Consider the following 26,232-nt stretch of genomic DNA (forward strand, 5'->3'; position numbering starts at 1 on the left):
CTCAAATGGCTCATGCCTCTTCTCCAGCCCAAATGCTCAGCACCTTTTACCTGGGTTATTTGAGTCAGTTGTTTGGTTAAGCATCTCAGAACCCAGCTGTCATGTCCCTACCCTCTCTCAAAACCATCAATGGCTTCCTGCTGGTAAACAAATTAAGTAAAGAGTATATAACCTTCCATTCAAAATTCCATAAAATAGCACCTCTTTGGTCTTGTTATATATATCACTCCCTCAAGGCAAATTAGGTGGCTTAACATTTTCTGGACACTCCCAGAATTTTCTTATCTCTTTGCTTTTGTTCCTGTGAGTCTCTTCCCAAGAAATGGCTAACTGGACATTCTACCCACCCCTCAAGGCCTCCATGGTTGAGGCTGGCTTAAGTCCCCCGAAATCATCCATTTTAATTTTTCTTAAGTGAAAAGTGGGGTGGCAGAAAGACAGATTCCCACATGCACCCTAATTGGGATTCACCTGGCAAGCCTTTTATGGGGCAATGCTCTGCCAATCTGAGGCCGTTGCTCTGTTGCTTGGCAACCAAGCTATTTTAGTGCCTGAGGTGAGACCATGGAGCCATCCTCAGTGCCTGGAACCAACTTGCTCTAACCGAGCCATGGCTGCAGGAGGGGAAGAGAGAGATACAAAGACAGAGAAGGGAGAAGGGCAGGGGTGGAAAGTAGATGGTTGCTTCTCCTGTGTGCCCTGACTAGGAATCGAACCCAGGACATCCACACACTGGGCCATCACTCTACCGCTGAGCCAACTGGCCAGGGCCAGATAGCATCTTCTCCTCCTCAGAATCCCCAATGTTCTTCATGTAGTACTTAAGTTATGTTTGTTCTATTTGTCTCAGTTCATGCACTCAGTAAGTTTTTCAGCATCTCCCAGGTGCCACTAGGGGGTGGGCCCTGGGATAGAAGTCACAAGGCAATCAACAAGTAAAGAGCAATCATGATCCCCGGAAGAAGCAAAGGGATTAGGAAGTTAAGCAAGACTTCTGGGCAAGTGCAAAGGCCCAGAGGTCAGGCAAGACATAGGCCATGTGAGAAACTGTAGGTAGCTCCGCATGAAGAAGAGCTGAGGCAGCCAACGACCCAAGCCCAACTTGCTGACATCCCTGCAGCTTCCGGCAAGGCGCCCTGCATGGGAGTGGGCTCAGAAAGCTCTGCTGAACAGAGTCCAAACTCACAGACAGTGTAGAACACACTTAATTCACCCATCTTCTCCCCCACTGCCAAAGAAAACAGTCTCTGGTAGCTGAATATTCTAATTCATCTTGGCTTTCACAGCAAATTCTTGAATGTTAAAATGATATTAAATTCAAAAGTAGACAAAAAAGCTAAACTATTGACAGATCCTCTCTTTACAGGAAAATCTGTCAGACATTATGGGGTGTGTGTGTGTGTGTGTGTGTGTGTGTGTAGGCAGTTCACAGATGTGGTCTCCCTTTGGGAAAGCCCAATATATAAACACTTTGATCTCCAAATACTTAGTCCCCTCTAAGACGCTTGTGAGGAGCAAAGGATGGGAAGTGTGGAAGGCGAGACTAGAGAATAGTTACAGTCAAATTTGGGAGTTTTGCAAGATAAAACAGCACAAAAATTGTAAGATGTGTCAATCAGAAAATACTAATTTCATTAGAAGTTTCTTTCCTATTGAGCAGCGCGAGGCCACAGATACACTTTCGCAGGCTGTTAGTAATGAACATTTTTGTTTGGTGCTTTCCTCATTGGGCTTGTTTCCCCTGCATTGTCTAATTTAAGCTTCTCCATCACTCACATGCGATCTGTTGATTACATGGGCACCTATGGACCAAGGGAGAAGACGGCCTTCTTGTGGACTTCTATTTAAATTGTTAATTAAGGTTCAGATCAGAGTATGATTGATGACATGTCTGGTCTAATGTCTTTGAGGCAGAGTTCCGAAGGGACACATGCAGATTTGCATAGCCTTTTTAGTTATTACTGAAATACCCAGACCATTTAGGCAATAAAACAGCCTAGAAAAGGTAGCCCGAGGGAAAAGTCAGAGGGAGTGCTGGAGCCGACAGAAGAAGTGTAACAGATGAAGTCAGGGAAAGTTTGGAGTGCTGTGCCCTTATTCGTTAAGTCAGGTGACAGCAAACTGCGTGAGGGGACCTGACGTCCTCCTGTGCAGAGTCCTGGGGTGCTCTTCATCCCATCGAGCGCTGGCCGAGATCTGCTAACTCTATCAGAAGAAGGTCAGGAAGGCGGGTGGTTTGGCTGTGATCTCAGAGGCCTGGTGAGTGACTTCCTGCAAGCCCAGGTTCCCGGCCACAGAAGATGCAGTCAAATTATCTACGGAAGGAGGTAGCTTGAGGCCGTTCTCTTCTTCCTACAAACAGGGCAGAAATCCTGGACCTCCTGTGACCTGCCCGCCAGCGGCAGAAGGTCAGCTAAGATCCCCTGGGATGTGCTTAGACTCTAAAACCAGGAGAAAGAAGCGTGAAAGGAAGAGAAGTCAACATAGGCATGTGTCTCTCAACTTGATGAATGTGAATGCTCCCCTTAGAGAACTAATTTTTGTGTATAATTAAACATGGAAATGCTATGTTTTCCAATCAACAGCCAATCAATCTGTGATACTACGAATAGTATTGCCGAGAGGCCGTGATTTCCCTGCAAATTGCTTTTCTGGTTGCATTTTAAGCTCCATCTCATGAGACGACGGTGACAGATTGAAAGGTAAGGGCTGACAAAGTTCACACTCACACGGGTCCTGAGCTTACCACGAGCCCTCCAGGTAGGCGTTGAGGCCTTTGCGAATGACGTGGCCCAAGTAGCCATTCTTCTCAGCTATGTGCTTTGCCCACCTGAAAAGGAGAGAGAAAAAAAAAATATCCAAACTGTGGCAAACTAAATAATTGCTTTTTTTCTGCATATGATCTCAATAAATCCCACTTGGGGAATATTTTGCATGTTAGACTTTTTGTAGAGCAACAAACCGGAACTGAATGTTAAGAAGGTAAAGAGAGATGCATTTTGAGAGCTTTGCATTCAGTGCCTTTCTAAGCAGTGCTGAGTTGTTATGTATGGAAACAAAGACGTGGGAGGTTCCCAAGGAATAATAGGCACCAAATACAGGAAAAGATCATCTTTCTTTTGACATCTGTATGGTAATTAGTTGATATTAATTTTCTTGTTCTACCTTTTATTTATTTCAGAATGGGGATTTATAACACGGCTTGGATTTGCTTTTTAAGATTTTATTGATTGATTTTAGAGAGAGGAGAGAGAGAAAGGTGGGGAGAGAAGCGGAAAGCATCAACTCATAGTTGCTTCTCGCTTATATGAGCCTTGACTGGGCAAGCCCAAGGTTTGGAACCAGCAACCTCAGCGTTCCAGGTCGACACTCTATCCACTGCGCCACCACAGGTCAGGCGAATTTGGGTATATTTTAAATTTTATTTTTTAATTTGGATTATTTTATTTATTTTTTAATTACAGTTTACATTCAATATTATTTTATACTAGTTTCAGGGGTACAGCATAGTGGTTAATCACATACTTTGCAAAGCGGTGCCCCGATATTTCCCATACCCACCTGGCACCATATATAGTTGATCCAATATTACTGACTCCATTCCCTATACTGTACTTTACATCCCTGTTGCTATTTTGTAACTATCAATCTGTATTTCTTAATTCCTCTAAACTTGGAAAAGATAATCTTTACCAAGAGTTCTAATACTTCATTAAAATATTTTTACTGATTTACTATAAGGTTTCCTTATTTTGTTTCTGCTCCCTAATTTATGAGGAGATTTAATAATGAAATAGTCTATTGTAATCTTTAGATTTACAAGTACTAAAAGACTATTATAATAATACATAACTAACAAGCTAATGAAATGGGAATATAGAATATTTTTTTAAAAAGATTTGATTAATGTAAAGGAAGAGCAAGAAAAGAAGGGGGAAAAGGCACAAACACAGATGAAACAGGAAGGAATAAATAGTAAAATGATAGATTTAAAGCCAAATATATCCATAATTAAACGTTTGTGGTCTAAATACACCAATAAAATACTAAAATTGTCATACTGAATAAAAAATACACAAAAACCCAAATAGCTGCTGCTTATTAAGAGACACATAAAATAAGGAGAAAGACTGAAAGTAAAAAGGTAATAAAAAAAATAGAACATGCAATTTTAACTAAAAAAAGCCGGTTTTTAGTTAAAAGTCTATACCAACATCAAAAAAATATAGACTTGGGCCCTGGCCAATTGACTCAGTGGTAGAATATCAGTCCAGCATGTGGAAGTCCCGGGTTTGATTCCCGGTGAGGGCACACAGGAGAAGCACCCATCTGCTTCTCCACCCTTCCCCCTCTCGTCCTTCTCTATTTCTCTCTTTCCCTCCTGCAGCCAACGCTCCATTGGAGCAGTTGGCCTGGGTGCTGAGGATGGCTCCATGGCCTCCGCCTCATGCTAGAATGGCTCCAGTAGCAAGAAGCAACGCCCCAGGTTGGCACAGCATCGCCCCCTGGTGGCCATGCTGGGTGGATCCCGGTTGGGCGCATGCCGGAGTCTGCCACCCTGCTTCTAACTTCAGAAAAATACAAAAATAAATAAACAAACAAACAAATAAATAAATGTAGACTTGAAGGGCCAAGACCATCAGCAGAGATCAAGAGGACACTAAAGTGATAAAGGGGCAACAAGTAAGGAAAAAATTCTCAATCTGGGTGACCCCATAATAGTGTTCACAATATCTAGTGCAAAATTGACAAAACTGAAAGGAGAGAAAGACAAGTATACACTCAAAGAGGAATATTTTAACACACTTCTTTCAATAACTGATGTAACAAGTAGAAAAAAAAAATCAGGAAGCGTATGGAAGATCTGGCCAACACAATTAACCAACTTGACGTAATTGATAATTAAATATGTAGAACATGGTGCTGAACAAGTTCAGAAAATATGCTCTTTTTAAGAGATCATACAGCCTGTATCAAAACTGACCATATGTTGGTTATAAAGCAAAGCCTCAATGCACTTCAAAGGACTGGATTCATTCAGACTATATTCTCTGATCACAATGTAATTAAGCTAGAAATCAATAACAAAAGGGTAACAGAAATCTATGAAATATATGAATGTTCACACTAAATATCCTAACTAAAAGACTCAAGTCTGTCTCAGGCAAGTTTTAGATCAGATAGTTTTGCCCTCAAATGTCTTAAAACAACCTTTTGGCCTGACCAGGTGGTGGCGCAGTGGATAGAGCGTCGGACTAGGATGTGCAGGACCTAAGTTCGAGACCCCGAGGTCGCCAGCTTGAGCATGGGCTCATCTGGTTTGAGCAAAGCTCACCAGCTTGGACCCGAGGTTGCTGGCTTGAGCAAAGGGTTACTCGGTCTGCTGAAGGCCCACGGTCAAGGCACATATGAGAAAGCAATCAATGAACAACTAAGGTGCTACAATGAAAAACTGATGATTGATGCTTCTCATCTCTCTCCACTTCTGTCTGTCTGTCCCTGTTTATCCCTCTCTCTGACAAAAAAAAACCCAACAACAACAACAACAAAAAACAAATAAAAACAACAACCTTTTGGAGAGCCAGACTCTAGGTGCGAGAGTAATCTAATGCAGAGGTCTGCAAACGTTTTTCCTATAAATGGTAAGAAAATAAATATTTTAAGCTTTGTGAGCCACATATGAGCTCAGTTGCATAGTTTTCTTTGTCTGCTTTACAACCCTTTAAAAATGTAGAAAGCATTCTCAGCTCTTTGGTGGGCCACAGGTCATGTGTGGGCCAAGTTTGCCAAGCCCTGTAAAACATCAGATATGTATGACATCAAAGGTGCCGCCTGTTCACTGTTGTTCAGGAAGCTACTACAGGATATGTGCTAACAAAACACAGGAGTAAACCAAGAAAGGAAGAAATAGGGCCCAACGAAGAAGACCAAAAAAGGAGATGAAGGGAAAAGGAATCCCCACAATGACGACAAATTTAATTTCAGGAGGGCAGCTCTATCCTGAACAGACTCCAGAAGAGACATCCCCAAGAAGATGAACAGAATCCCTGGTACGTCTGGACCAACTGAGAAGAAATGGAGACAACTGTAGAAGAATTTGAAGATCAAGTACATAGAAAATAAGTACATAAAAAGCCAAGTAACTAAAGACCAATAAAATGCAATTACTACTCACTCTATAGAAAACACAAAGTTGTGCAAGAAAAAAATAAAGATAGTCATAGAACACCACATGGCTCAGCTGTGAATAGCATGAATGTAGTCAAAATCATGTACACGTCGATACTAATCGAACCAAAATAATGGCATATTCATGGGGAAGATGGGAGAGAACAAAAGTGTGGAATGTGCGGCAGCAGGTGGCACAGTGAGAGGACATACTTTATCTTTCAGTGCGGGGCACCATTACACAGTGCCTATAGCAAAGGAGATGACCAATAGTGGGACAAGCGTGTTATTTAGCAGTAGAGGCAAATAAAAAATTAAGTTTAAAATTGAAAGTGATTTTTTTGTGTGTGACAGGGACAGAGAGAGAGACAGAGAGAGGAACAGATAGGGACAGACAGACAGGAAGGGAGAGAGATGAGAAGCATCAATTCTTCATTGTGGCTCCTTAGTTGTTCATTGATTGCTTTCTCATATGTGCCTTGACTGGGGGCTACAGCAGTCCAAGTGACCCCGTGCTCAAGCCAGTTACCCTGGGCTCAAGCTGGTGACCTCGGGTTTTCGAACCTGTGTCCTCCACATCCCAGTCCAATGCTCTATCCACTGCGCCACCTCCTGGTCAGGCGTGATTTATTCTTAAAAGCAGGAAATAGCCTGACCTGTGGTGGCGCAGTGGATAAAGCGTCAACCTGGAAATGCTGAGGTCACCGGTTCGAAACCCTGGGCTTGCCTGGTCAAGGCACATATGGGAGTTGATGCTTCCAGCTCCTCTCCCTTCTCTCTCTCTGTCTCCCCTCTCTGTCTCTCCCTCTCCTCTCTAAAAAAATAAATAAATTTAAAAAAAAAGTGTAAAAGCAGGAAATAATAGAGTCTGGGGTGGGGTAAACAGAGATTTCCTATTAAATTATTTCTTATTTCTATTTCTTTATTTTATTTTATTTTAAGCAAGAGAGTAAGATGGAGGGAGAGAGGAATAGACAGGGACAAACAGGCTGAAAGGGAGAGAGATAAGAAGCATCAATTCTTCATTGCAACACTTTAGTTGTTCATTGATGGCTTTCTCATATGTGCCTTGACCAGGGGGCTCCAGCCAAGCCAGAGACCCCTTGCTCAAGCCAGTGACCTTGGGCTTCCAGCCAGCAACCTTTGGGCTCAAGCCAGCGACCATGGGGTCATGTCTATGATCCTGCGCTCAAGCCGGCGACCTTGGAGTTTCGAACCTGGGTCTGCAGCATCCCAGGCTGATGCTCCATTCACTGCGCCACTGCCTGGTCAGACTATTTTTTTATATTTTTAATTAAAGTCTTTTAACTTTTGTCTCGTCAGATTATTTGGATCTTTAAACCAGGTGCACTATATCAGTTTTTAAATAGATAAAAATAAAAATGAAAAACTTTTTCCTTTCTTTATTAAGAAATTTTATTTATTTTCTTCTACTCTACAACCTTGAATGGAGCCCAATATAAAAATAATATTTTAAAAATTAAAAAGAAGTGAGGAACTCTCTTTTGTAGGCACATAGTCCCCTTAATCACAGTTTCGCTTTCTGAGGTTTTAGTTATTCCCGGTCAACTGTGGTCCAAAAATATTAAATAAAAAATTCCAGAAATGACAACTCATAAGTTTTAGTATGTGCCATTATTAGTAGTGTGATGGAATCGTGAGCCATCCCACTCTGTCCTGGCTGGGACGTGACTCGTCTCCTTGTCCTGCATCTCCAGGCTGTGGACACGCCCCATCATGCTGTGGTCACGTGGAAGCTGTCTCAGCTATCAGACTGACTACTGCATCATCGTAGTGCTTGTGTCCAAGTCACCCCTTTTTTCTTTTTCTTTTTTTTTTTTTTTTTTTTTTACAGAGACAGAGAGAGGGATAGATAGGGACAGACAAACAGGTATGGAGAGAGATGAGCAGCATCAATCATCAGTTTTTCGTGGCAACACCTTAGTTGTTCATTGATTGCTTCTCATATGTGCCTTGACCGTGGGGCTACAGCAGACCAAGTAACCCCTTGCTTGAGCCAGCGACCTTGGGTCCAAGCTGGTGAGTTTTGCTCAAACCAGATGAGCCCACGCTCAAGCTGGCAATCTTGGGGTCTCGAACCTGGGTCTTCTGCATCCCAGTCCGATGCTCTATCCACTGCGCCACCGCCTGGTCAGGCCAAGTCACCCTTATTTTACTTACTAATGGCCCCCAAATGGAAGAGTCGTGATGCTGGCTATTCAGATATGCCCAAAGAGAAGCCATAAAGTGCTTCCTTTAAGTTCAAAGTTCTGTACTTTTAGGAAAAAAACCCAAACACAGGATCTGTAGGGTTTGGTGCTTTCTGTGGTTTCAGGCATCCACTGGGGGTCTTGGGATATATCCCCCGAGGAGAAGGGGGGACTACGGTATTGTAGATGGCTTTCCCGCCATACACAACATCTGATAGATTCTTACACGACAGCCTTCTCGGGGTCTCTAGGGAACGTCTCCAGGTTGCCTGTTATGTAGTAGAGAGAACACCACAGGGTTCCTTCGATGTGTCCGCCTTGCGCAGCCTTATGGAAATATTCACCAGCTAAAGTCTGCAAAGAGAGATGAACGAAAGGTCACTCGCCTTAGTGAGGGGTCCTCCTGGCTGGGCCGGTTTCACCAGAGCCAGAGTATTTTCTCAGGCTTGTTACTTCTGATAGCTTTAGGAAAACCAAGTCTGATAGCTTTAAGAAAGTCAAGTTCAAGGAAGATAGCCAACCATGGAAACCATCCTCTGGATGTGATAACCTCAACCACAGATACCCTGTTGAATAGGCCTGCCCAATAAGTAAGACAGCATGTAACTAACTACAAATTATCACTGTCATCTCATTTGATACTCACATAACCCCTGACAGCAAGACAGAAGACTGTATCAGAAGGCACACCAGGTGAAAATTCAGGCATTTGCTTTCCTAACCTTGCTTAAGACCTTTCTTCAAACTCATGCACAACACTGCATTTCCAGTAGGAAGGTGAGAATTAGAAAACGACAATAAAAAAATCCACGCTCCCAGATGCGTGGGAGGATTCCTGCAATGCATAAAAATGTACAGCCTCACAGGTAGTCAGAGAGAGGTAGAGGGGGAAAAATAACACTTAGACAGGTATATGTTCCGCTGATTCCTATTATTTTTCCGAGGCAGTTAACTGATGTTTTTAAGCATGGGCTTTGGAGTCACAGGCGTGGGTTCAAATCTCAGCTCTGCTCCTTACTAGCTGTGTGGTCGTGGGCATGTTAGTTAATCTTTCCACCTGAGAGATTAATTCAATTTTTTTCAGCTGAAAAATGTGGAGTCTGATAGTATCTAGCATGAAAGGTTGCTGCAAAGTTAAAGAGGAGAAAGCAAATTCTCGGCTCCAGCTGGATAGCTCAGTTGGTTAGAGTGTCCTCCCCATATGTCAAGGTTGTGAGTTCGATCCCCAGTCAGGGCTCATACAAGAATCAACCAGTGTATGTGTGTGTGTGTGTGTGTGGGGGGGTGAACACATAATACAGTGCACAGAAGACGTGTTGTACAATTGTGCACCTGACGCCAATATAATTAAGTAAATAATAATATTAGGCAGCAAAAATAATCATAGTACTAATAAAATAAAAATGTGCTATTTATATTTAAAAACCTTAACCAATGAATGTATATATAAATAAGTGGAACAACAAATCAATGTGTTTATTTTCTCCCTCCTTTATTCTCTCTAACATCAATCAATAAATACAATTTTAAAAAAGAAAACAAATTCTCTAGGCTTTTCACTGTGCTTCACAAAAAACAATCTGGCTCCCCACCCCCAGATCCGCTGCTGCCCATCCCGTAAACGCCCCCTTTCTTTCCATCCCAATAAATGCCGTATGCCCCAGTTCTCCTGACTCCTCCCCCTTCACACCTCATAATCAATCAACTGACTCCTCCCCCTTCACACCTCATAATCAATCATCAGCAAACCCCGTCACCCTGACCTTCAAAATATATCCAGACTCTAGTCACCTCGCAGCCCCTCCGGTGAAACTGCCCACCCCCTCTCACGTGGAGTAGTGCCCTAACCCCGTTCCTTCTCTTGTCTCCTGTAGGCTAACCTCTGCTCGCATCCGGGAGCCTTTTAGAACACAGCATACCCCGCCCCATTCAAAGCTGCCCAGCGCTCTCCAATCTTACTCAGAGCGGCTGCGTCATCACTGATCTGGCAACCAGCCTCCCTGACCTTACCTTCCACCTCCCCATCTCCTCTGCTTTCTGCTCTTCCTTGAGCTTCCTCCCAGAGCTTTCACCCTGGCTGTTCCCTCTTTCTGGAATGTTCTCTTTGAGATCCACCAGATCCCTTTAGGAGCTGTACAATGTCACATTATTAGAGAGACCTTCCCTGATCTCCCTTATAAAACAGGAATCCCCGATCTCTACCCTCCTTGTCCTCCATTTCCTGCTTTATTTCTCCCCATAACATCCTCATGTTTTATACTTAGTAACTGATTGTCTTTCTTCCCCATGGGAATGTAAGCTTCCTAAGAGTAAGGCTGGTTTTTGCCTGCTGCTGTACCCTCAGTGCCTGGGGGCGTGCCTGGCCTTGAGTGGGCGTTCACTGAATTCTGTTCAATGTAGTGGCGCACAGGTTATTTTTGTCATCATCAATATTATTATTAACAACAGGGGGCTTCCATGTTACATGGGGATCCAGGTCCTAACTTCAATAAGTATGTGATGCTAAGTCACACACCTTTCAGAGCCTTGTTTGTTTATTCTGTAAAATGGGTTTAATAACAGTAAACTCCAGAGGTAGTTAGGACGACATGGGACTGAGCATATAAACCCTCTGTGAGTGTCTGGCACAGAGGAAGTGCTCAGCCAACACCAGAGATTATCACTGTTACTTTCATTACTTTTGAATCTGTTTTAATATCAGGCCATCTTATCCGAACCCAGCTCTCTTCCAGAAAGATCAATCCTTGCACTGTCTCTTGGTTTCTTGCTCATTCTCACCTGGTATCATCTCCCTGTCCCTCCTTAGTACAAGTCTCCTTCCTACAGGAAGTCTTCCTGACTGCTTTGACCTTCAACGTTTCCTCTTTCCAGAACTGTTCAGGTCATATAAGTACACTTGGCACATGGCTAAATGCCAACCTCTGCTCTTCACCATCTTATTTTCCTCACTAAACTCTTGAGTTTCTCAAGAACATGCTCTGGGCCCTGGCCGGTTGGCTCAGCGGTAGAGCGTCGGCCTGGCGTGCAGGGGACCCAGGTTCGATTCCCGGCCAGGGCACATAGGAGAAGCGCCCATTTGCTTCTTCACCCCCCCCCCCCTTCCTCTCTGTCTCTTTCTTCCCCTCCCGCAGCCAAGGTTCCATTGGAGCAAAGATGGCCCGGGCGCTGGGGATGGCTCCTTGGCCTTTGCCCCAGGCGCTAGAGTGGCTCTGGTCGTGGCAGAGCGACGCCCCGGAGGGGCAGAGCATCGCCCCCTGGTGGGCAGAGTGTCGCCCCTGGTGGGCGTGCCGGGTGGATCTTGGTCGGGCGCATGCGGGAGTCTGTCTGACTGTCTCTCCCCGTTTCCAGCTTCAGAAAAAAAAAAAAAAAAAAAAAAAAAAAGAACATGCTCTGTGTCTTGGGTGGTGTCTGTACCGCCTGCCGGGCCCGGTCTGGGCTGGGCACACAGAGCACCTTCACAAAGACTTCTTGAATAAGTGAAGGACCAGCTGCCCCGTTTGTCTCCAGTCTTACTCACTTGATTTCTTCCAGGAACTCCTGGGAAAATGCCATCCAAATACAGGACTCCAAGATTGTACGATGCATCTGGGTTCCCCATTTCTTCTGCTTTTAACCAATATTTGGCCGCTTTGGAATAATTTTTCTTGAATTTGTGGTAATACCATCCCAGACCATTGACTGCCTGATGCAATCCCTGGATTTTAGAACAACAAAAAGAAGATGGCTTTGTTAAAAAAAAAAAAATGAAACCTAAAAAGAATCAATTGTGCCTGATCGGGCAGTGGCACAGTGGATAGAGTATCAGCCTGGAATGCTGAGGACCCGGATTCAAAACCCTGAGGTCATTGGCTTGAGTGCGAGGTCACTAGATTGAGCTTGGGATCATAGACAAAACCCCCATGGTCACTAGCTTGAAGCCCAAGGTCACTGGCTTTAGCACAATGGCTTGACCAAGGGGTCATTGGCTCAGCTGGACCCCCACCCCCACCCCAATCAAGGCACATATGAGAAAGCAATCAATTAACAACTAAGGTGCTGCAACTATGAGTTGATGTTTCTCATCTCTCTCCCTTTCTGTCTGCCTTGCCTGTCTCTCTCCTGTTAAAAAAATAAAAAGAAATAGTCAATTGTTATGAAAGCATTCTGCATGAGTCTGAACAAGACCTGTCCTGCCTATTTTGGGGGGAGGGCAGATGACAAGAAAAAAAGCTAGCACACAAGAGCCCTCCTTGGGGTCTTCCCGGGGGGTTTCACCCAGCTGCTGTTGGGATTCCTCCTTCCAGCTCAGTGATGCTGGCCCCCGGAACCATCATTCCGCTCCTCTGGGCTCGGAAACAACGCCCTTGTCTACAAAGAGCCTCTTACTGTCCTGTCGCATCAACGGTGCCCTTGACATCTGTGAGCGCTCGGCTGCCACAGGTGGCCCGACACCTGCCCTGGTGGGGACGGTCTCTAAGTGACCTATCTGCCACCTGTCGATGACTCCGTCCTGAACACCAGTAAACCCTCTGAAGGAAGCAGCTGCCACATCCTCCCTGCGAAGCACAGGTGCTCTGTGACTGCTTGCTGTCCCAGGTCGGGGCTGAGGTAGAAGGGGCCGGTGGGGGAGAGGAGAGGGGAGTTCAGTTTGCTGTCCCAGGTCGGGGCTGAGGTAGAAGGGGCCGGTGGGGGAGAGGAGAGGGGAGTTCAGTTTGCTGTCCCAGGTCGGGGCTGAGGTAGAAGGGGCCGGTGGGGGAGAGGAGAGGGGGGTTCAGTTTGCTGTCCCAGGTCGGGGCTGAGGTAGAAGGGGATGGTGGGGGAGAAGAGAGGAGGGTTCAGTTTGCTGTCCCAGGTCGGGGCTGAGGTAGAAGGGGCCGGTGGGGGAGAGGAGAGGGGGGTTCAGTTTGCTGTCCCAGGTCGGGGCTGAGGTAGAAGGGGATGGTGGGGGAGAAGAGAGGAGGGTTCAGTTTGCTGTCCCAGGTCGGGGCTGAGGTAGAAGGGGCCGGTGGGGGAGAGGAGAGGGGGGTTCAGTTTGCTGTCCCAGGTCGGGGCTGAGGTAGAAGGGGATGGTGGGGGAGAAGAGAGGAGGGTTCAGTTTGCTGTCCCAGGTCGGGGCTGAGGTAGAAGGGGCCGGTGGGGGAGAAGAGAGGAGGGTTCAGTTTGCTGTCCCAGGTCGGGGCTGAGGTAGAAGGGGCCGGTGGGGGAGAAGAGAGGAGGGCTCAGTTTGCTGTCCCAGGTCGGGGCTGAGGTGGAAGGGGCCGGTGGGGGAGAAGAGAGGGGGGTTCAGTTTGCTGTCCCAGGTCGGGGCTGAGGTGGAAGGGGCCGGTGGGGGAGAAGAGAGGAGGGTTCAGTTTGCTGTCCCAGGTTGGGGCTGAGGTAGAAGGGGCCGGTGGGGGAGAAGAGAGGAGGGTTCAGTTTGCTGTCCCAGGTCGGGGCTGAAGTAGAAGGGGCCGGTGGGGGAGAAGAGAGGGGGGCTCAGGAACTGTGTCTGAAAGGGGCAGAGCTGGTTTGTGCCAGTCCCTGGAGGAGGACACGCCGAGCCTCCTAGTCCTTGCTGATTCATGCCCTTGGGCAGCCTCCCCTGCTTCCCCCAGGCGGCCCAGCCTGCTGTGGGAGGCTCTGGGGCCCTGCAGGGGCACGTATGCAAACTGGGGCACAGCGCTCTCATTCCTCCCTTCCTGCCAGACCCCCGAGACCATGGACAAGCAGGGGGAAGGGGTCCGAGGGCCAACAGTGCCCTCACATCTGCCAGAGTGTTGTGAAGTGAGGGCCCAAATCTCTTTCACCTCCCTTTTCACAGGTGAAGACCGGGTGTCCCTTAACAACAGATGCCAAGATCCCAGCCTGCAGCCTGTCCAGTCTTCATAGCTCCTAAAGGCTACATCTCCTAGTCTTGATGTTGGAATCCGGTGCCAGGAAGACTAGGAGAGAGACACTAACAAAGCCCATTCAAACCGAAGCTCCATAAAGGGAGGAACCTTTGTATTCCAAATATCTCCATCTAGACATTTATGGCTTGGTCAACAGATCTGCTTCCAAGTAAGCGAATGCTGGCTAATTCCAAAAACCCAGCTGTGTGCAACCTTTACACAGGGCCAAAGAGCAGGGGCTTAATAAACCCCTGCCCAGGGAATGGAGAGTCCCCTGACACTTTTAAGAATGTGACTACTCCAGGCCATAAAATTACATTTCCCCCAATATTCATCTAAGCCCTGCTAAAAATACATGCAAAATAAAGCACATTAGATACCAATTCACCACCAGAATGGCTAAAGAGATGCAAATTTCACACCTGCCAGCAAACCCCCACCACAGCCCCAATTTAGGGTGCTCTGAAACCAGTGCCTTCCCTGATCAGCATTCAGCTGCTTTTCTGTGTCTGCCTGTCATTTGTGCCGGGCTCAGGAGCCGGTGTGCACGTCAGCGGGTTCCCTTCTCCCGGGTCCTATGCCCTCTGGGCCCCACATAAGTGGAGGAAAGCCTCTGGCTCTCTCACTCCATGCTCCCACTTCTAGTCCAGAAAAAGAGATACTCTGTGCTTCCTAAAAAAAAAGAGAATGAGGAAGACCAGGCTGGTTACTTGAGGAGTCTCTCTGTGATAGAGGAAACAGGAGCAGCCCTGGGGGGTGGAGAAACATTCAAGAGCTAGAAGGGCGATAAAAGGGTCTAGTAAGGTGTTGGGTAAATAAGTTTGTAAAATTTGTGTTATTTGGTTTTGCTCACTTTTATTGTTAAAGATGGCTGCTGCCTATGTGGGGCGGCTGGTTACTTTCCCGCTTGGGAAGGGGCTTGCTTATGCTAATGTTTGCTGGAGGAGGGATTGTCACCCTGCAAAGTTTTAAAAGAAGGAGGAGCTAGGAGGCCATTTTTTTTTTTTGCAGAGGCGACATTGTTGCAGAGGCAGGCAGCCAAGATGGCGGGGTGCTAAAGGAGAAGCCAGTTTGTACAAAGAAAAGGAGATGGGGAACCAGAGGGGACTGAGCTAGTGGGGCCGTTGATTCTAGGAAAACTGGGAGAAAGTCAGTGGCTTTGGGAGTCCTGAATGGAAAGGAAAGTGCTTTCCTGCTGTGTGTATTTACTCGCCCGCTGGTTGCGAGCTAGAATAAAAGGATGACCCATCATTTCTTAGCTCTGCCGTTTCTCTACCATCTCTCCAAATCTAATGAGAACATGCATGTGTTTGGCGGCTGTGATGGTGGCCGGGACTACTGGCTTTACATAAGGCTGCTACATTACAATGGTTTTTACAAATCTATATATTTGCAAATCTGTATACATACACTTAGGCGTGCATGTGTCAGTGTGTATGCATGGGGCATGTGTTTGCACATGGGGGTATATGTATGCAATGTGTGTGTGGGTCCCCTCTCAAGTGACATTATAACCTCCATTCTGTAATGCTATGTTGAAACTAGCAGTCTTGATGACAACATTGAAGAGTAAAACAGTGACAAAAGCAAAAATAATTCCTAAACCCAGCACTAACCTTGATAAACAGCCCTATTGTTCAAGTGCAGAGAAGCACATGGGTTTTGGACCAGACAGGGTTAACCATCAAAGAAATTAGGCTTTTGATTTTCCTAATTCAATGGCATTTATATCCATTCACTTTCAAGGAGCTCCTGCTGCTTGCTCTCAGGGCAGCCCTGATTATAATTTAAGCCTTCCAACCAAATTGGCCTGAATTCTATTGACTGAAGGTGAATTCAGCTTTTGAATTCCGCTTTCCCCATTGTAACAGGTTTCTGCGTGTGTGCAGCTCAGAAATGACTGATGTGGCGATGCTGGAGACCCCTCCCTCCCTCCCTCCTCCGTCTCCACCTTGGGGCTTGGGAGGGAGCCGCTAGCCATTTACTCTCTCCAGTTAGGTGTGTGTGGTGCCAATGTTTTCCTCTGACAATATGCAGAAGTGTTACCTTGGAAGCTGCCTTCTTCATCAGCTCCAAGGCAAGCCGTCTGTTCTTTTTTACTCCTTGACCCTAAACAGTGATAAACAGCAATGATTATGAAGAAAATAAACCCAGCGTGCACTCAGAAATAATCACACGGGTAGATCCGCGTTCCATATAAAATACTTCAAAATAAAACCCAAGCCTTCTTAATTATAAACCTAAGCTTAAAGATGTCTATAAGCAGTGCTGTTACACGATTGTTATCATCATCATCATCATCATCTTGCTCATATCTGTGAGCAGAGGCAACAACCCTCAGCCTCTGAATTTAGCATCCATACCGAAGTCCCCATTTATCACCGAGTGACTCCTATTGGGAGAAGCCGTGAATAAGGTTAAACGAGTTTGGTCATCCTGGATGTGTTTCTTTGGGGATTATCTAATTTGCAGCCAGATAAAGCACTTTATCTGTGTCCGACAGCCAAGAGTTATTAGGCTGTCGCCTGCAACCTCCCTGGGTCCTCACCAAAGTCCCCGGGGTGGAATGTTGTGGCTTCAGAACCAGCTTGAGGACCATCTCTGAAGGAGTGAGGACCCCTTGGAATCAGCTGTGTCAGATGTTGACAAAAATGGACAAGGTTCCTCCAGAAAAAAACGTTTTTCCAGCAGAGGTGTTCTGAGCATCACAGAGAAAAGGCTTGGGGGCTCTTGTTACAAGACAGGACTTCCGTGGGATCATGCTGAGACGTCTGCAGGACCATGTGGGGAGCTGGTGGGTCTGAGAACGGGGTGGGAGGGAGGGGTCCCTTAGGTCTCTCCTGACAGGGGTCTGACAATGAGGACGGTCGGCAAGGGGAGTCAGCTGAAAACCGATGCTTCCCCCAAGCCCACTCAGAGTCTGTCATGGACACACACACAGCCCACATGCCCCATGGAGTCCTGGTCTCAGACACAGTGGTGGACGGGGGCCCCATGTGATATACGGTGAGCAGGCTTTACCATGAATCCAGCTTTTAAGTCTAATTAGATATTTAGCTCTACAGTAAATAACACAGCACTAATAAACATTCTCGTGTTAATTAACGTGGGTCAAGCACTGTCCTGTCATATTTAATCCTCACAACAACCCCGCTGAAGTCTGGTATCATTCCCATCTGAGAAAGTTGCCCAGAGTCACACAGTGAGAAGCAGAGGAAGGATCTGAACCCTGGCTGGCAGGCTCCAGCCCGAGCCCAAGCTTCGAGCCCCTACTGTGTACTTCCCCTACCCATTTCAGTTCTATGCTGAGAAAGTGGCACGATCCAGCCCCTCCTTGCAGGATACAGCAAACATGCGGAACAACTTTGTCTCTGTATTCTTCAGGACCAAAAATAAACTTGTAAATCCAGCTAAAGTTAAATCACATGCACCGAGTTTCTATTAGACTTTAACTTACCTACTTAATAAAACCGATGAGCTGAAGAAAAGTGGGAGATGAAAATATTTTTCAGAAGTGCACCATTACTTCATTTAATTAAGGAGGGAGAGGGGAGAGGAGAGAGGAGAGAGGAGAGGACATGAGGCTACCTGGAATAACGGGAGTTGTCAGCGGACAACCTTTCTGACCTCTGGGAAAGCACTAGCACCACAGAGTGTGGAGCCCAAAGTCGACCTCTTCCTACTTCTTTATTTTGAAGAAATAATACTGGGGCTCTCAGAGAGGTTGCTGGCTTATCCAAAACCTCATGGAGTGATATCTACAACTAGAACTCAGATCCTCAGATTTCCAAGTAAGGGATTGTCCAGGATATCCGTTATCGAAGTTGAAGTGGGATAATATCGCACACAAACACCATATACTGTATTCAAATCTGACCAGTGTCGGAAATTAAGTGAAAGAAATGTAAGGTCCTGGGCACACAGGAAGTGCTCAATATTTCTGGCATGAATTTATTGAAGACAGTCATGCAGTGCAAGTCAAGGCTCCATCCTCATGTGGATGCAAAATAGGATGAACCTGATAGTCTTAGACAATCCACAGCCACTACCGGGGCACCATTGTTGAATATAATAAGCCGAATGCCCACACAGTACAATAAGCCAAGGGCACATTGCCGTTCGTCACATTTGGAAAGCCCGTTTTCTGCAAGGGCTCTTTCACGTGGAATATACAATTACAGAGACCTTCCAGCCGGAGGTGAAAAAATCTTCCTTTAAATGCTGATAAAGGTCTTCCCTCCTCCCACTTGGGAATAACTTAGTTAAAAATGCGGGTAGATCATAAAAGTGTCCAGGTTTGGGAACTCAGACCCTGAGGTCACATTATGTCACCTGCAGGGTACTTTCTTTATGTGCTTCTCCCTCTTGATGGCGAGTTCCTGGTGAGCAGAAGTCGTGTCTGAGTCAGGCCCATTGGAAAACGGACAGGCTTAACTCTGGTGGACAGGTGTCTCTCCTCTGTGCCGGTGCCTGTCCCGTGTTCCCTCTCAGTGTATGAGCCCCCTGAGGTCAGGAACGTGGAGCATGTATGTGTTCATATGTCCCTCTGTCTAGCACAGGGTCTGGCATTCTGTCAGCCCTGAATGGGTATTTATTGAACAAATACATGAATGCCATCGGCATATGGCTAAGAGTCAAACTATTTCGATGTTGATCTGACCACTGGAAAGAGAAAGTCCAGGCTATAAATTTGGAAACCATAACAACCAATTGGTTTTAAGGCTTTGGAAGGTTAGAAACGTAGCAGAAGTCACGGCTGTTGATCAGTGAGTGGCCACAGCTGTGGTTCTGGAGACGGGCCTGGCCCGTGGCTCCTTGCCTCTGCTGGAAGACACTTGCTGACTGGGGCAGCTGCTTCCTCTGGGCATGGGCATAGAGAGGGTCCAAAGGTTTCCTTACCGGAGCCAACCGCTTTTTACTTTTTCCAGATTGGTGAATTGATATCTCTGTTTGGGAGCGAAGAGCATAGATTCTGAAGCCAGATTGCCTGGATCCCTGGCCCAGGTTTTAAATGTACCAGTTGTGCGTCCTTGGGTGAGTTACAAAAACTTTCGGTGCCCCCGTCACTGTATATACATAAACAGCAATAACAACACACCACAGCGCCTACCTCGCAAGGTTATTGTGAGGATTAAATGCGTCCATACATGTAAATCAGGTAATAAACACTCCATCACTGGGAACTATTAGTATTTTGTATAAGGCACAGCGTGCTTTATAGTTCTCGAAGCCCATTCACTGTGGTATTTCATTTACTGTGTGGCCGTCAGCACTGTCCCACGAGGTGAGATAACTCCAAGGGCACGGCAGAATAGGGACTTGAACTCTATCCTGTGTCCTGGGCTCATGCTCTTGCTCCCTGTCCCCCTGTTCTCCTGTTGGCTTAAAACCAAGATCTTTCGTTTGATCAACAGGACTGTTGGGACTCAGCCCAAACACACACCTTAGGTTGTAATTTAATGGCCACACTGCCTGGTGGCACAATTGCAGCAGCACCTGTGGGGACTGGTGGCCACGTACCAACCCATAAAATATGGGCTTCTCCTCCCGAATGCCATAGCTCTTGCAAAAGCAAAGAGAATCCAGGCGCCAAACATAGGACTAATGATTAAAAAACGAGACCAGGGGACTCTGCCTTTCCAAGGAGAGTGACAGACCGAACCCCAAGTTTCTTCGGGTCCAAGCCCCCCGTTTGACAGCACGCTCATGGGAAACTGCTCGGGAAGTCCGATAGGAATTGCGCGACACCGGCACAAAGTGAGTGGCCCTTACCTTGAACAACACAATGGCATAGTCGTATATCAGCGCGGGGTCCTCGGTCTCCAGGGCACCCTTGGCGTACCACTCGATCGCTGCTTCGGGATTCTTGGCCACACCTTGCTGCCCCCAGAACAACATCTGGGCCAACCGTTGCTTCAAGAAAATAGTAATTTAGAACAATGACATTCCTGCGTAAGGCCTCTCATAAGGTTCTGAAAAGGCGGGAGGGCAAACCTGGCTTGCAACGTTAATTAGGTGTCGAGAACCCGGAATGAGGTAGACATGTGTTCTCTTCCAAGTGCAGGCCAGAGCCCTAAAGGCGGACGGGCGTAAACGCAAGTCCTTAACCCAAGCGGGAAATGGTGTGTCTGAGTGTGCCTGCGTGCTGATGTGCGTGCGTCCAGGAGGACAGTCACAGCCGCCTCCTCTCCTCCAAGCCCCCGGCTGTGGTGAGAGGGGCCGCCTGTCCTCTCGGCCCAGGGAACAATGTAGAAGTCCGCGCCCACACCCGTCAGTCAGGGCGTCTTTCTGAGGCGTTCATCTCCTCCCAGGCCGGCACTTGTCCACATGGCCGGCCCCACAATTACACTCAAGGCTGAGAGCCCTCTGGGGGTGGAAACCTCAAGATGTGACCTGTCTGCCCTAGCCCTCTCCGCCTCCACCCAGCCCAGCTCGTGGGAGCCACTCAACAAAGACCTGCGGAAGGAAGGAGGAAGCGTCCGTTGCTGGGAGAGCTGACGCAGCCTCTCAAGTGCTCGGGAAGTGGCCCTGGCAGTGGCTTTTCCAGAACCAAGCCCTGGACTTCCTTCCTGCACGAGATAACATGTGGGTAGGGACAGGTGGCCACCCATGGAGCCAGCCGGGGGCAGCGTCTGGGGACAGGCTGGCCCCCATGGGCCGCTGATTGTCTTTCCTTCTTCCTGCTTCTTTTCATCTCCTTTATCTCCCTCTCCCCACCCCCAACCTCTGCCAACTATTTACAATTCCGGCGAAGTATCTCCCGAAATGCTAGGAAGACCCCGACAGAGTGTGAGAGCCGTGTCACTAGGCTGTCTGAAGTGTGTGCTGGTCCGCTTCGTCTCGTGTTTATGCTTTTCCATTTCCTCTCTCTCTTTCCCTTTCTGGTCCTCTGCCTGCCTAACAGAGGCCCTTCCTGACACTGTGACACTGTGCTCACCAGGAGCACGGAGCCAGAACCGAACCCTCTGGGAAGCGGGCCTCCGCCCTCTCCGTGCAATCAGCTTTAGTGGCTCCCATTCTCAGTGAAACCCAGGCAAAGGGGCAGCTAGGGGGGCTGTTCCCCAGCCCTCAGCCCTTCCCAGTACTCTTTTTTTTTTTTTTGTATTTTTCTGAAGCTGGAAACGAGGAGAGACAGTCAGACAGACTCCCGCATGCGCCCGACCGGGATCCACCCGGCACGCCCACCAGGGGCCACGCTCTGCCCACCAGGGGGCGACGCTCTGCCACGACCAGAGCCACTCTAGCGCCTGGGGCAGAGGCCAAGGAGCCATCCCCAGCGCCCGGGCCATCCTTGCTCCAATGGAGCCCTGGCTGCAGGAGGGGAAGAGAGAGACAGAGAGGAAGGAGAGGGGGAGGGGTGGAGAAGCAAATGGGCGCTTCTCCTATGTGCCCTGGCCGGGTATCGAACCTGGGTCCCCCGCACGCCAGGCCGATGCTCTACCGCTGAGCCAGGGCCCTTCCCAGTACTCTTAAAGGTCCATTCAAAAGGCAAGTTCAAGAGCCCGGGTCGACCTCTTTGGTCTAGCACGCTGCACACGGTTTGCTATTCTTCCCGCGGACTCCATGGCCTTCTCGCCGCCCACCTAAGCGCTCCTGCACTCCACGGTGCTCCTTTCTGTTTCTAGCCTATGCACTCAAATGTCTGATGGCAGTCTTTAGGACCAGTCACAAATACTATGGCTCTTTCTCTTTCTGGGTTCAGGGTAGGACTACACTACAGGCCACTTGAAGTCAAGAGTGACCAAGGGACTTGCTTTGGCCAATGACATGTGAGCAGTGACGTGTGCCACTTTCTGAGCAGAAGCGCTTAAGGGCCAGCCTGTGGTGTGCCACGGCCGTTGTCCCACTGCGGTGGTTTTAGAAACACACGTTTTGCTGAAGGCTCTGTTAGCTTGGCTTCCTAGGGGACCAGGAAAACATAGCCCATATCACCCCTATCGGACAGGTAAGCAAGAAATACAACAGCCCTTTTGTAATCCACGGAGGTTTGGGGTATTCTGTTCCCATGGCATAGCCCGGTCTATCACAACTGAGAATTTCCAGGACCACAGTTCTACCTGAGCAGCCGCATTGCCTCGGGTAGCTTCATGCTTCAACCACATAAAGACATCTCCATCTTCTTTGGTTTGCACCTTGAGGATTTCATCATCTTTTAGTCTAACTGCTTCAACATATGCCTAAAAAGAAAGAAGGAAGGAAGGAAGGAAGGAAGGAAGGAAGGAAGGAAGGAAGGAAGGAAGGAAGGAAGGAAAGGAAGGAGAGAAAGGAAACATCTAAATGATATGGGCAAGCAAAAGGCATGATTCTTACACCAGAAATTGCTCAAGGAAAAAAAAATCTATATGAATAATGGAGCTAGGAGGGGTGCCCGCTATATCATCCGATCAAATTCTTTTTAAACTAACGCATCGCATCCAATGTATCTAAATGAGTATTTTGGTTCCTGTATAAGCATCCGCCTCGGCAAGACAAAATGTATTCCACTTCCACTTCTGCTGCATAAGCTTGTTGAGAAGCCACTTCTGTGCCTCCGATTTCAGAGCCAGATTACACGTGGCATCAAAAACGGTAAATCAATATTTTCCAAGGGTAACCTTATATAGATACTCTTTTATCCCAAAGTGTTATTATCCTGCATGACTAACCCTTTTTATTTAGCGGGCTCAGCCGCAAATATCCTTCGGCTATTTCCAAACATGAAATCCGCCTCGCAGAGGAGAGGGAACCTTAACTGCGAGGCCGCGGGAGAGAGCGCGTTCGAGGTGCCGAGGCTGCAGCAGAAGGGGAAGGTTCGCAGAACGTTTGAATTTGTGAATCGCCCCCCCAGGTCTCTGACGCCTCTGAAGAAAATAAAACTCATTTTTTGATGTATAAATGTTGGCTGTTTATCAAAAACCGGCCCTGTTGTTATACATAATGAATTCTATCTAACAGTGCCGCGAGGGGTCCCAGACGGGGCTTCCCGTGCCAACGCAGCCACAGGCAGATGGCAGGAAAATTGGATCTGGGCGAGTTCGGGAAGGAAGCCTCAGAGAACAAGGGGCTGATTGCCTTCTGACCTCTCTGCCGGTTAGTTCATAAGAAAAGTACTGAGGTTCACCAACTCAAGCCTGCAACCCTACTCCTGAGGTCTCTCCGCCGCCTTCTCCGCTGTGACCGTGCGCGGTCAAGGGTCCCTTTCAGGGCCCTGGGGCACCGAGACGTGGGGACAGTGCAAGGACTCAGAACCCAGAAGGTGTTAATTCTCGCCAGATGTCTAATCTCAGGAGGCCACCAAGCCAAGAGCCGCGAGAATAATGATGCTATGACCTTTTATTGAAACCGACTATGTGCTGGATGTTTAACAACTGTTTTCTTTTCTTTCCTTTTTTTTTTTCTTCCCCATTTAGTCCTCACAACAGGGCTTTGACCCAAATATCACTGTCCTCAATTTATATGCAAAGAAAAAACTGAGACGCGGAAGGTGAACTCAAGGTCACATTGTAGACAGAGCTGGCGCTGGAAGCCAGCTTGGCTTGCGTCCAAAGACAGGGGTCTGACCAGCTCCCCCATGACGTCCTATAGCAAGGAAGATTCTGGAACTCTGCCTGGGCACGAGCCACGGTATTTTGTTAACCCTTTGCCAAGTGGATGGCCAATGAGCGGGCGCTTCATCTCAAACTCCAGGGGACACCATCCTCTGTGTGGTACCAGCCTGTCACAGGCTCAACCTCGGACTGCTCAGATAATGGAATTCTCAGCCAGAAGTGTTTTTGTTCAACTGGAGCATTTGGGTATTTTGATTTTGAGTTTCCTTCTTCTCTTTAACTTTCTCAAAGGGAGAGAGAAAGAGAAAGGTGAGAGAGAGATGTGGAGGAGAAAATGAGGCAATGAGGCAGGGATATAGGGAAGAGAAAAAAGGAAGAGAGGAGAAAAGAGAGGGAGGGAAATAGAGTGGTGGAGAGGAAAAGAGAGAGAGAGGGAGAAAGAGAGGCAGAGAAAGAGGATGGAAGAAAGGGTAGGAAGAAAAGAAACCCCCAACTTTGCAGCTGGGGAGCACAGGCCCGCAGCAGCGCCCTCTCATCCAGAGCACCTGTGTTCTCTGGGCTTGTGAACTATAACAGAGGCCAGCAGTCCTGGGGACCCGGGAGCGTGGCACGTCCTGGGGGCCCGGGAGCGTGGCACGTCCTGGGGGCCCGGGAGCGTCCTGGGGACCCGGGAGCGTGGCACGTCAGAGCCCGCACTTACCCACCTACCTCCACTAACCTCCTCCGGGGCCGTGGCCACCGCCACTAGGAAGCTGCTGGGGGAGGGGTGGTGGTGTCATCATCAGCTATAATCGTTAGCTTCCAGTGAGGGGGGGGGGGGTGTTCTATGTTGCAATTTAACATTTTGGGATTTTAAAGTAAGAATGGGGGAATATCGCAGTCATGATGGAGAGAGAGAAAAGCAAGGACCCAAGATACCCTAAAATGAGGGTGCCACATATTAAGGAGGTGGTGAACACAAGAGAGGCAGAGTTTACAGTCACTGCACTGGGCACTGGCCATCAACAGTGACCACTGGTCCCATCACAAAGCACCAGAGCCAACAAGAAGCTGCAATGCCTTTATGTTCATCACTGAACCAGATGCTCTGCACTCCCAGCCTGTCCATCATCACATCGGTCAACACTGAGAGCCAAATCTCTGTCAAGTGCAGTGCTGGGCACTGCGGTCACCGACGTGAATAGACAAGGTGCCTGTCTCGGAGCTCACAGCTTACTGCACCTGTGACCCCATACCCAACACCCATCATAAGAGCAATGGCAGGGAGGTGCCCAGTGCCAAAGTCTCACAGCAAAGGGGAGATCAGGAGGAGGAGGTGAAGTCTGAGCCTTGTGTTCAAGCACAAGGAGGGGTCAGCAGGCAGGAAAAGGCAGGAGGGCTTAGAGCAAGGACACCAAGCAGAGGAGACCCAGCAGGGCCTGGAGGCGTGGCCCAGAGCTGAGGCTGGGTCAGCAGAGAGAAATCAGGTCAAGGAACATCTCCTGTGCCCAATGACAGTCTGGACTTCGTGCTTCTGGGTCAGTATTTCTCAGCACTGGCTGCACATTACGCTCACCTGAGGGGCTTTTAAAATCTACACATCCACGTATATGCATATTATATGTCTCAGCTCCACCCTCACTTTGTAAGATCAGAGGGCGCAGCCCGGGTAGATGTATGCTCTGAGCCACCAGGCAATTCTGACGCGTAGCAGGTCGGGAGCCTCCCCTGTCGACAGCCCACTTTGGCCTCCATGAGAAGAGAAGGGGAGGGACAAGATTGGAGACAGAAAGACCACTTAGGATATCTATGAGCTTGCTAGCACTGCCGTGACAAAATGCCCCAGATGGGGTTTAACTACAGACGTTTATTTCCTCACAGTTCTGGGGGCTGGCAGTTCAAGATCAAGATGTTGGCAGGCTCAGTGCCTTCTGAGGCCTTTCTCCTTCGCGGCAGATGACCACCTCCCTGCCGTGTCCCCACAGGGCCATCCCTCCGTGTGTTTTGTCTGAGTCCTCATCTCCTTTTCTTATAAGGACGCGAGTCCTGCTGGACTAGGACCCACCTGGTAACTCCATTTTAACTCAAGTGTCTCTCTGAAGGCCCTATTTCCAAACACAGCCACATTCTGAGGTACTGGGGGTGGGGGGTAAGGGCTCTGACACATACATTTGAGGAGGGGGCACACAATTCAGCTCATATCAGGAGGCTGTCGCAATGGCTCAGGGGAGAGACAATAAGGACAGACGTAGGCTGTGGCAGCAGGGAGGGAGATGAAAGAGACAGATTGGCACGAACGGGGGAACGTAATGGACAGGATGATGCGGGGGATCAAAAGTGACACCCCAGTCTCTATCATGGAAGACGGCGCCATGGTTAAGGTGTCTGTGGGGGCTGAGGGGGGAAGCAGGGCTTCCTTCCTTTGTAGCGAGTCAGGATTGCAGAGGCAGCCTGTCAGAGACAGCTCAGCTGGCGGGGAAGGCTGGATGTCCCCAGCAT

The 26,232-nt window shown here is 48.0% G+C and overlaps 1 protein-coding gene across 1 annotated transcript in view; it reads right to left on the bottom strand.

Annotated features, from left to right (window-relative positions):
- Nucleotides 1-26,232, bottom strand: part of SEL1L3 (SEL1L family member 3) — a 118,823-nt gene that overhangs the window by 24,039 nt on the left and 68,552 nt on the right. The window contains exons 12-17 of the mRNA XM_066384851.1: nt 22,285-22,404; nt 20,000-20,140; nt 16,274-16,336; nt 11,896-12,072; nt 8,605-8,732; nt 2,747-2,830 (exon numbers count right to left, since the gene is read on the bottom strand). Of these exons, the coding sequence (XP_066240948.1) occupies nt 2,747-2,830; nt 8,605-8,732; nt 11,896-12,072; nt 16,274-16,336; nt 20,000-20,140; nt 22,285-22,404 (713 nt within the window). The remainder of the gene's footprint in view (nt 1-2,746; nt 2,831-8,604; nt 8,733-11,895; nt 12,073-16,273; nt 16,337-19,999; nt 20,141-22,284; nt 22,405-26,232) is intronic.

This window comes from Saccopteryx leptura, chromosome 5 (assembly GCF_036850995.1).
Source record: "Saccopteryx leptura isolate mSacLep1 chromosome 5, mSacLep1_pri_phased_curated, whole genome shotgun sequence".
Classification (NCBI taxonomy): Eukaryota; Metazoa; Chordata; class Mammalia; order Chiroptera; family Emballonuridae; genus Saccopteryx; species Saccopteryx leptura.